The 12,180-nt window shown below is 42.5% G+C and overlaps 1 protein-coding gene and 1 pseudogene across 1 annotated transcript; one reads left to right on the top strand and one right to left on the bottom strand.

Moving 5' to 3' along the window:
* Window positions 1–3,490: 3,490 nt before the first annotated feature.
* Window positions 3,491–5,688, top strand: LOC6501399 (annotated as a pseudogene).
* A 2-nt stretch (window positions 5,689–5,690) lies between these two features.
* Window positions 5,691–7,116, bottom strand: LOC6499164. Its single transcript, XM_001955142.4, has 3 exons — window positions 6,580–7,116; window positions 6,192–6,521; window positions 5,691–6,129 (listed from the first exon to the last, which is right to left on the bottom strand). Exons 1-3 carry the CDS (start codon window positions 6,628–6,630, stop codon window positions 5,764–5,766), a joined length of 747 nt encoding a protein of 248 aa, XP_001955178.2. The 5' UTR covers window positions 6,631–7,116; the 3' UTR covers window positions 5,691–5,763.
* Between the last annotated feature and the right edge of the window lie 5,064 nt (window positions 7,117–12,180).

Here is a 12,180-nt window from a genome sequence, read left to right on the forward strand (position 1 = left end):
TAAAAAGGGTGCCAGGAGGACGCGGAGGCTGCAGTTAGTTTTCGACATGTGTACGTGGCCCGCCAACAGCAGAACTCCTAGACTGGCCATGGCAAAAAAGTCTCTCGCCTCCTCAGTCTCATCCTCAGTCCCAACGTCTCATGTATTTTTTCACTCACCGGATGGAAAGCAGTACTTAAAAAAACTAGAGCCTTTAAGATTATAGTTAACTACAAGAATTTAAGTATCTTTGGGTATAAAATAATTATTTAAATGGGAGTTAGCTCTTTTCTAAGATATCCTTGCTGGACAATATATAGCAGAGATGCTCCCATTTCTCCAAGTGCAGTCATGGGACTTCCGCATCCAGTTGGTGTAGAAACGAATGCAGTAGGGGGAATAGATGTACGTATCTATGTGGGGAGAAATTGAACAAGTCGTTTGTCGGCCGCCCTAGGAATTTATGTGAGCAGTGAGCTCGCTGCTCGAGTTGAAAATTAAACATTGCGTATACGCCTAGGTGCATAATAATTCATGCCTCGAGTAGAAGCTGCCATTGCTCACCAGGCGACAGCAGGCGAAATTGTGTGTAAAATGTTTTAATATGAGCTCATAATATACGAGCTCCAGACAGGGAACTCCGGGCCCAAGTGAGTGGACGCCGCAGCTCAATTTGTGATTTATGGGATCGGATTCGGGGACGCTGGAATTGGAAGCCTCTCCCGGTTATTGAAAGAGCATTTTGCCCAGCAAGTGTTGTACTTTTTTTTTGAAGCTATAGTTGTTGCTGCATTTCGGGCCGAAGGCCATGAAATTTTATTGTTTAGTTTGGTTGCCGGTCAAGGCGTGCGATATGCCTAAAAATGGCTGCCAGCCGGACATCCTGTGGCACACAGCCTGCCGCATTCACATGGCCAGCAATTGAATTTACATTTGGTTGTACTACACTCGTGAACCAAAACAAAAACCACCCACAAAAACTCTCAAAGCATGGGGCCATTTTTTGCTTGTAACTTTTTGGCATTTGCTTTCGTTTCTGTTGCTTTTGTTTTGCCTTTTTTTAATTGAGCTGGAAGTTGTTTGTGTTTTGGAGGACACCCAAGGACAACAATAATAAAATTTTATGATGTTTTCTCGCTGCCTATTGAAGCGTAGCTTCTGAATGCTTTAAAGTCAAAAAGCAACTCCCATCTCTGGTCCGATCAAATGGGCCAAATTCAATCAGGAACTCACCTAATTATATTCGGCTTAAACCCTACACACAAAACACACCGCAACTCTGATTTTGTTTGCCATGGTTCCTCTTTTTTGCTGTAAGCTGGACATTTGCACCACACGTTTAGTAGTTGGTTTCCATTACCAAACTGGCCGACTCATGTGGTTTACCATTTTTTTTCAGATTCGAACCACAGCAAATGCTGAAAAATCAATTATGACCTGCCTGGGATTTAATTAAATATTGTTGGCATTTTTTGTTGACGGCATATTAACACAATTATTGAATGGGGCATGACCGAAGCTTAGGCATTTGATAAATATTGAATATTCTAAAGTTTTCCGCCCACGTCAGAAGGTAAAAAAAAAAGACAGGGAACAGTGGTGGTGCAGATGCATCCTGAACAAAATGCAATTCTGAAGCGTTTTGCAAATATTTTAGCACTTTTAAATAAATATATGCTGGTTGGCAACTTCACTTTGGTTCAATTTATGGTAGCAAAAGTTAAAACGAAAGCCGGACCGAAAAATAGCATTCAGATGGGATCTGGAAATGTCAGGCATCACGAACTCGCCATGTGTCGACGTTTTATAAAATTCAATATTTGTTTTAAAATTGTAGTCCATCCAAGAATTGCGCACATTTTTTCAGAAGGCAATTATGATTTTTTTCCTGCTCTATAAAAGGTATGGTATACTCTGCTTCGTTTTGAGCAAGGAAATTATGTATGTATATATTTTAAAATCTTATTAGTTTGACTTGCGAAAAAAATTGTAAAATACCTTTAGGCTGCTGTCAACAGTAATCTGCCAATTATTTAACTTTGTTGCCAGATGGCTTTCACATGTTGAGCATATCAGTTTACACTTCTGATAATCTAAAGTCAATACGTGGGCCAAGGCTGGACCCTAAGGGACCTTTTACTTTTGATTTAGCCAATAAACCGAAACACACTTGAAAAATTATTGAGATAAATAAAAGACAACAATTAGTATGTCCTTGGGGTGCCATTATTGCTTATATCCGACATTAGCTTGGGAAAAGTTTTCTAAATATATTTTAGTTAAAAAAACGAGGTACACATATATATTTTTGGTAGTGCATTTCCTCAGATGGGTTCAAGAGCCCAAGCCAATGTCATTGACATGCCGCGAAAGTAAAGGGCAAACAAAACTGACTCTGCCCGTCGGACTAAGGGACGTGGGAGTCGGGGAAATATTGGCCAGGATGTTTGGTCGACTGGGCAGGCACTTCGACCCAGCTCCACAAATTCCGACCTGGCCTAAAAGGCCCTTTGCTAGGTGGACAATATTCCACAATATTCCACGAACTGCCGTTAATTACACAAATGCAAAAGTCTGTTGAGCGAACAAATTGGTCGGTAATAAATAAATTCAATTGAATAATTTATTTAATTTATTTTCGGGGGCAGCTGGCGCGTGACACAAAAAAGCGGCAAACAAACAAAGTATTTTATTTTTTAGTCGACGCGAGCGTGTTTGTGGCAGGTGAGCGAATAACAGTGTGAAAAAATTTTGTCCGGGATGCGGAAGTGTGCAGCATGCTGACACCGAGGTGTTAGAATTTGCTGCAGAGCCAAAAAAACAAAAGGCAAAAACGACAGCCAGCCAAACAATAAATGGCAAACGGGCTGAGGCACATTTTTCACAGCAACATGGGGCATGGTTGCAAATGTGTGGCACAGGCCAAGTGAATTTGTGGAAGGAAAACAAATCGTTTAATTGGCTTAAGCAAAACGTAACCATTATACGGCCGCACCGTTGCCGATTATATAACCGTCCAGGCCCCAACTTGGCCCAACAACAATGCGGCTGACAGCGGAGTAGACTTCGGCCGACTTCAGATAAACCAGTTTCCAGTTTCCCTCCGCCGCTGCTGCGACTGTTTCACTTAGCCGATTTGTTTGTTTCGTATTTAGTTTTTTTTTAGAGCAAACTGACGCAAGGGTGCCGCACCACCAAGGCACCACATCAGCACACAACAAGAGCTAACCACCAGGCGGTACCATCGCACCACCGCACCAGCGGGCGGACTTGTCAGTAACGGGTTTGGCGTGTTATCACAGTGAACCTTGGCTAACATGACTATTGATATTAGGAACTATTAAATCAATCATTAAAAAGTACAAAAACTGTATGTATAATTTATTTATAATATAATATAATATTATTAAAACCAATGATAATTTCTATTTGAAAATCCTTACTGTAAGTGCTCCGGTTCACAATGTGGTCCGATGCGAGATTTGTATATTGGTGTGGGACCACAGCCGAGAGCATATAAAGATAATGGAAAATCTTGGCCTGACTTAGTCGCCGACCCGACCCGTTGCCACATTCGCACCTGAGCCCTCGTTCGAGCTAGAAATGCAGTCCCACACGCTCCTCCTGATCGCTGCCTTCGCCGTCTTAGCCGTTTCTCAGGTCAGTACCCAGTGGTAGCCCTTGCTGATGGAGCCGACACCTTATCCTCAACTTACTTTGCAGACGGCGGCCAAGTTCCAGCTGAAGACCCACGACGATGCCGAGAAGGCCTTCGAGGACTGCCGCGAGGAGTTCTATGTGCCGGACGACATCTACGAGAAGTACCTGAACTACGAATTCCCCACCCACCGCCGCACCAACTGCTTCGTTAAATGCTTCGTGGAGAAGCTGGGTCTATTCACCGAAAGCAAGGGCTTTAACGAGAAAACCATGATCAACCAGTTCACCTCCAAGAGCCACAAGGACTTGGAATCGGTCCGCCATGGCCTGGAGAAGTGCATCGACCATAACGAAGCCGAATCGGACGTCTGCACCTGGGCCAACCGCGTCTTCTCCTGCTGGCTGCCCATCAACCGCCATGTGGTGCGCAAGGTCTTTGCCTAACTTAATGTGATAATTTTTTATTTCTTAAATAATAGTTTTTGTAAATAAAAACCCTTACCTGGATTGCATTTTCATTTTTCATATATTTGAGTTTATAATTTTGTATTTATCAATAATTTTCCATAAAAGATGTTTTAGCTAAAAATAACCAAAATAATATAGAATGTTTGCTATTATAAAAAGTTTTATTTTTGACTCTGCTTAAATATAAATAAAAATCATAATCAGAAATCTATATATAAATTGGAAAATCACGAGGAGGCATTTCAAACATTTCTGATAAGAATTATTTGATAGAAAGCGTATTACTTTTCCAACCATATTTTCAAAGAAATATTCTTAACATAAAGCTTAGTAAACGGTACTGTATTTGTATAATACAATTCTCTTATAATTAAATCTAATACGGAATACACTGTTCAAAATAACGTATGCCCGGAACTGACCTAGTCCAAGGCCCATCTGTGGAACGCTCTATTCAATTAAATTTAATTCTATTCTGTACTGTGCATTCACTCTCCGGAGCTTGAACTGGCATTCGTTGAACCCGCGGGCATTATCTCCGGATTCCCGATAACCTCCGCCTCCGCTGCATCCCCGGCCACTGATCATTGACTCCGCCGGGCGGATGTTTTCGTAGCTCGTAGTTTGGCTTGTGCATTGCCCGCAGTTAGATGGGTTTTCCGTGGGGGACTTTGTTGGTCACTTTGCTGCTCAGCAGTCAGGTAAGAATGCATATATGTATATCTCACGGGTAAGCCCTTTAACTGATATTCAAAACTACCACAGGTTTTAGCCGACCTGGCGGCCGATGCCCAGACGCTGGAGAAGTGCCTCCGGGAACTGAGTACCCCAGAGCGGATAGCCGGAGACCTACAAAAGCTGGAGCGGTATCCCTCGTGGACGCGCGAGGAGCTTCCCTGTTTGATGCGGTGTCTAGCCAGCGAGAAGGGCTGGTTCGACATCAACAGCAATCGCTGGAAGGGCCAGAAGCTGACCGACGACCTGGGTGCCGATGTGTACAACTACTGCCGGTTTGAATTGCGCCGCAAGGCCGTCGACGGATGCGATTTCGCGTACAGGGGTCTGCGGTGCCTCAAGCAGGCCGAACTGCATGCCGGCACCAGTTTGAGCACCATGCTGCAGTGCTCCCGCCAACTGAATGCGACCAATGTGGAGCTGATGGAGTACAGCAAACTGAAGCCAAAGGAGCCAATTCCGTGCCTATTCCAATGCTTTGCAGATGCCATGGGCTTCTACGACTTGGATGGCAACTGGCGGTTGTCAAACTGGCAACAGGCCTTTGGTCCTAGTCACGATGAAATTAAGTCCCACTCGGATCTGGACTACAGTGAGTGCCGGCTAAACGATAAAGAGAGGAAAGAAGCGTCAAACAAGTGTTCTTGGATGTATCAGGAATACAGGTGTTGGGAGCGTCTCAACGGAAATCACTTGGGGATGGAGAGCAAGGAAAATACTTAATATTAATAACGCATTCATTTATATAATCATTAAATCTCATAATAAAATTGATAATATATAGTTCATAAATTTTATAAATATAAGAGAGCCCATACGGAACACATAAACGACTTAAAAGCTTAACATTTTATTTTTTTTTAAGAATTAACATTCTTTTATTCAAGTTTTTCTAAAATTCTTTTATAAGACCCAACTTTTTTAGGATACATTTTCGTTTTTTTTAGCCATGGCGTAGCATGTGAACTGCTTGTAGTAAGTTTGACAGATATTGCGGCCCCTGTGTCGATGGCACTGCCCATATGGGGACCCCTCGGCGGGAACACCCAGACGCTGCTGCATGGCCGGCACCCTCCAGCGTCGCGTTTTCTGGTCAAAGAGACCCAATTTGTCAAGGAAGCATCGGGTGAAGCAGGGAATTGGCTCAGAAACTGGAAAACCGGCAAAGGCCTGGAAGCGATCCCATTCTTGCAGATCCACCGCCTGTAGGCAGTCCTTCATCGCTTCCTTGGCTATCGGAGCGAGATTCGTCATACCTTCAATCAGCATAAATGGGTGGCCCTCCATCTGGGGAAGCGATTGAACCATTAGATTACAATCAGAACTTAAATTAAACATTTTCTACTTACTTTTGTCAGACAATGAAATCCCACAAAGGCATGAGTGCAACTACTGGAACTTGAACCCCAAGGCAATTGCAATTTCGGGGAACATGCGTTGTAGACTGGCTCTCCAAAAGCCTTGATAACACCTGTCCTATTGAAACCCGTCTGGATGTCGTAAAACTCAAACATTTCATTGAGGTAGCACTGGGTGAAGCACGGAATTTCCTCATAGCCCTCTGACCATTCCTTGAATCGCGACAGCCTCTCGCTTGTCTCTGGAGTGAGTCCTCCATAATTTTTTACACAATTATTAATAGATTCAGCTTCGTGATTAAGTAAAGCCAGACATTCAACCTGTCATTTGTATTGAGTAAGCATTATTTTTTCATTTTTCATAAGCAATTGTACCCACCACAAGAAGCAACAGCCCAAAGCTAACTAGGACTTCTTTTCGTAACTCCATGACTTAAAGACTTATTTGTTTTCCGGAAGTTTCGTCGCGTTCTATGCTCGATTGAATACTGAATCTTCGCCAAAAAATAATTAACCACCTCATATTCACTATCAATTATGCAGAGAAAGAAATTCTTAATAAAATAATCTGCTACTGCTAAATTTTTAAAATGGTTTTTATGTTATTTAATTTCTAGTTGTCATGTTTCTTTTCAGTGATCAGAAACCTTAGTCGCTTAGAGACTGATAACCCAATTTTTCAGCATCAAGTTCAAACTGAAGCTGCCGAGCATATTGGGAATGATAAGGGAGCCCTAATCAAGGCGAGTAGTTCAAGTTTTCTGAATCGCTTGCGCAAAGAACCTCCGGCGGGATTACGCAACAATCACTGTTTCAGGCAGATCGTAAGCGATGGGCCGACTGCCCAGTTGCATTTTTATTGATCAACACCTGCCAACCGGGCACAACTGTTTACACCAACTACCATCACTCGATGGAATTGTGCTATTGAATGCTGTTAATTGATTTTGCGTTTTTGTTTTGGCATTTTGCCCGACCACTTGTCGGGGCTTTTAATAATGTCTTTTCTGCTTTGGCTCACTGGCTTGTAAAGGAGCGACATCGTCCCACTTTACGCATTTTTAAGCAACCGGATTCGGATTCGGAATTGGACTCGGGTACCGGGTATCGAGCACCGCGAATAAGCAAAACATGTTTAACAAAACACGTCGCATCATCCCAGTCCAGTGAAGAGATCTTCATCGGCGCAATTGCAAGTGGCCAAAACAACAAATAGCTCTAAAGTGGTTCTGCCAGATTGGACAAATAGTAAACAAAAACAACAGCTTCCACTTCCACGAATCCAAGGCACACAAAAAAATGTATAATGTATTAATTAGTGCCTATAAATTATAAACATTAAATTCAAATAACGCTGTAAAATAAAACGGCTTTCAGCTTGAAAGCCTCATTTAAAGGACCTTTGAGAGACTTAAAATATAAGAAATTGTTTTCTGTGCATGTTTCCCCCTCACAATTTCTTCGCAATGACCTTGGCTCGTTTTCTTGCGTGTTTGGCCGTAAAATTATAAATCCAGTTTTCGATTTCCTCTCTTCTTTCACTCTCGCACAGTCACAATTTGAACAAATTTTCGTTATATAGTTAATTGTTTTCTGGCCCGTCCCGCAAGTGGTTGCCAAACGGCTTTCGGTGGGGCAACCGCGATGACAACGATGACGACACACAGCAGCAGCTCCACCAGTACCACAATCAGCATCACCGCCGGCCATAAACTGGACTGTGCTGGAGCTGGAGGTGCGTGGAGATGCACTGGGGCCTGACCTTTGGCAATTTGAAATGCAGCCGCCTGGCTGCAACTTTGGCAAGACACGTCGCATTTTTCTGGCATTGCGATTTCAAAACCACTCGATCCAATCCCATAGCCAGTGTTTAGCATTTTCATTGAGCCCGACAGCATAGATTTGAATAAATTTTGGCAGGGCTGCGACCTGTCGCATTAATTTGGCTTTCTTTCCCGCCTTGGGTGATTTTTTTCGGTTGAGAAGCTGGAATTTTTAAGCGTTTCTTTTGTATGCAAGATTTCAAGGTTATAACCCAGTTTCTGCCAGGGTGCGTTCATTCGTTTTGCGCTGTCTTCTTTTTGGCAACAGTGTTTTATGGGTGAGAAACTGAAACTAAAATCGAATCCGATCCGAGCCGATTCGATTCGATTCGTGTTTTATACATTAACCGGGCCTTTTGATAAAAGCGGTGAGATGTTCGGTGCGATAACAATGGGTTCGCTTGTGTCCTTGGCTCAGTTGGGGAACTAAACTGAACTTGCCACTAAATGCAGGCCAGCTGCGTTTAATGACATTTACAAATTGGGCCTGGCAAATATAATTAAAAATACATCAACTTATTGCGGCGGGGGTTGTGCAATTTTTGGCACATTTCGCATGCAAATCAAAGCTCCACTTAACGGGGTTGCTTCTGCTGCTGCTGCTTTTATATTTTACGGGTTTTGTGGTATTTCAAGTGCCACGGGGTGTGGGTGCGATGAGTCCCTCGTGAAATGGCCATAATTAAAAATACATCTAGGCGGCATGTGGATTTTACGTGTGCCCAACATCTGGCCAAAACCGAAGCCGAAATCGAAAGTGAGCTGGGGGAAACATTGAAGAAGTCAACAACCTGTGCGTGTTTGTTGCCTTCAATTCGGTGCAAAGCATCCAGCTCATTAACTCGGCATCTTTGTTAGGTGGGAATTAATTATGCAGATTTATTCATTGTGTTGCCATTTCAAGTGTGGTAAAATGCAGCCCGCCTAATGAAGGTGTGTGCTGCCGACTGCCAACCACCAACTGGTAACTACCAACTGCCAATGATGATGATGTTCAAAATGACGATGGGCAGGGGTTGGGCCTGAAGCTGTGCCCAATTTTGGAACACCCAAAAACAGCTCTTCAGCTGTTTACCTCTTGAGCTCTTCAAGTTTTTGATCTTACAAATTAATCTCACAGGTAATATCTCAAGCTTCCGACTCGAAAGGGGGCGAAACATTAGCTCTGGCAGTAAGCACTTTTCAACAGATTTTGAAAGTAAATTTCACTGATCATTGACCTCGGATTGTGGTTGCGTGTAATCGGCCGAGACAGAGACTGAGTCTCAGACTGAGGCCTGCCACTTTACAGATTACATAAATCCGAAATTAGTTAATAAATGAAAACTGTAAACTGTGAAATGAGAAATGCTATTGTTCAATATATTAAAATCATGCCGTTACGTTTGAATAAAACTCTTAGCGGCTGCAGTTTCAGCTGCAGTTTTCCACTGACCCGAGGCATTTCAGTCACCACCGTGCTAGGTCCGGTCCCGAGGGGTTGGCAATCGAAATTGGCTTATGTAAAGATACAGCCATCAGCTGTCATAAAGCTAGTGTCATAAAATTAACGGAAGGCAAGGTGAGCAAACACTTGAGTAAATTGTCCAGACGGTGAAGTTGGCCTAAGGTTTGCTAAACAATTATCTTGTTGCTAAAACTAAAGAGCAGGATGGTCTGGAGTTTTTGGGCTTAAAGTAAAGGTCATCACTTAACACAAAGTCTAAAATAATTGGTGACATATTCAATGACTTTTTCGAGACGATTATGTATTTAAATGGTTATTTTTATAAAATGTATTACAAAATAATAGTACTCAAATAAATCTATACATATATATATAGAGTTAATAATATGGCGACAATATTTTTCTAGGTCAAATCGGGCTTAGACCTTGTCACTATCTTAGTATCATTTGCATGTAACCTTAGTTTGCGTTTGCTGTTCACTCCACCTTCACAGATGATATGGGAGTGACACCTAGCCTCCCCTAGCAATTAACGGCCTAACTTTCCACCACACCCACTAAACTAGGTCGCTGGTGGAGTGAATCAGAGAGCCATCGCATATTCAAATAGGCTTAATTACATAAAAACCGTTCTAACGGACCTTCAATTGCAGACTGCAGTTGTGCGTGATTCAAAAGATTCCAGTCACGAACTCGACTTTACGACAAATTACCGTTTCACAAGTGCACTTGCCAAATGCTCGCTCGTCAAGCGGGTTCTTGTCCAAATAAGCCAGACTAAAAATTAACCAGCACTCACAATCACTCACTTATATTTCTTGGCTCGGTGATTTTGTATCTGTAAGATATCATACAAATGGCATGCATTTACCACGTGTGGAGAGTGGTTACATTTTAGTTTGGCGGACAGGGGCGCGAATCGGAGGGTTGGGGGCAGGCCAAACAACTTTTCTTCCGCGTTGCACATGCGATGGCGATGGCGTTTGCAGACTGAAATGCCGCACCCACCCACAAATGGCCTGCAAAAATCAACAATTAAAACCACTCACAATCTCCAGGCAATCTGATGCAATTTTTGCATTTTTCACATATTTTTAATTTCGCGTTCACAAATTACTATGATAGGCTTAAGCAGCGTTTAACTGGCTAGCAGAATTTCAGATTGCTCTGGCATAATTTGGCATTCAATTTGATGGCAACGCCTTGTTGCATTCCCAAAAAAAGAACCAAAATTTACAGACAGATACAGCTGTGTGGCAAACAAGTTTCTCGACCCTAGGAGAACCCCAAAAACATAGGCTCAGGTCCTGAAACAAAGAAAACCAGTAATAAACCCAGAAAGAAAAACAAAAAAAATTTAGCTGGCTATGAGTAACTGCCGCAAATAGAGCGACACCCAGCGGCAGTGGCTATTGAAAGCGAAAGCATAACTGACAAGGTGGCTCAGTTTGCTTTTTGCTGCTATCGTTGCAGTTGCAGTTGCGATTGTTGTTGCTGCAATGGCTGCTGCCTGGATTGCTGCTGTTGCTTTTGCACTTCTAAAACTGGTTCGCCGTCTGGGCATGTAGGCAGCCAGTCGCAAGTCTTCTAGCCTCCACTTCAATAACGCAGCCACCTAAGAGCTCGACTAAACTCAGGCGAACTCGACTGAACTCGGCAGAAACACGGAAAGAAAAACCAAGAATGGGCGTACATGGAATTATCAAAAGATGGATAGAAAGAAAATTGATTGGAAAATACAGGAAAACTTTAACATTAAATATTACGTATACGTAATATTGTGAGTTTATTTTATTGAATGTAAAGCTAATAAAAACATTGTATATTCATAGAACTACATATACCTACAGGTTAAGATTTTATATTAATTATATTTTTGTTCAATTCAAAGAATAAAATGCCTATAAAATATTTTCCCTGTGCATCGAGTTCGACTTGCCATCACAATCTTGTTGTAATTGTTCTGCAGCAGTCGCTGACTGTAATTTCATATTCTTCCTGCATTCCGAAACCTTGAATCACATTTCTTGCATTTAATTGCACGCTTTTTTGTAATTTTAGCTTCTTGCCACTCGAAGGCGCCGCTGAGTGGCAGCCGTTGACCGCCGAGCTGGGTCACTTTTAATCGTTACAAAAAAAATCGAAAATTAAAAGGAAAAAATGATAAAAAAAAAATAGTAAATAAAATGCAGCTACAACAACTGGCTGGCCTACCTTTTACTGGCACGCACTGCATTCGAGATGACGGCCTGTTTTAAATGCCAGCCAGTTGAGTGACTATGGGCTATATGGTCTGGCTGTTTGTTTATTTACTGTACGGGATGGCGACGGACGAGGGTGGGGGCTGAGTAGTGCATAATTTAAATTGCATTGCCACCGGACGGACGAACACCGGTTGACCGTCGCATTAGGAAATCATGGTAGTATAGTTGATTAACTTTTAGCCCATGTGGCGTATGCGCTATGCTCCAATTGGCTAGAAAATTCCGCGGTCATGACTCACTCCGAAGCAGAAAAAAAGGTGAAGTTCAGCCATGAATCTAACTATCTTTTCCATTGCAAGATGCCGTACCCTCAGATACAAATTGGCTGTGAGCTTGGCCCACACACACACACACACTAACACTCACACTCACTCGCAGTGCACTGAAAACTGAACTTTCGGGCAAAAATTCCATTTGCAGCTCCCACCTTAAAAACTAAAAAACAA

This window comes from Drosophila ananassae, chromosome 2L (assembly GCF_017639315.1).
Source record: "Drosophila ananassae strain 14024-0371.13 chromosome 2L, ASM1763931v2, whole genome shotgun sequence".
In the NCBI taxonomy this organism is placed as follows: Eukaryota; Metazoa; Arthropoda; class Insecta; order Diptera; family Drosophilidae; genus Drosophila; species Drosophila ananassae.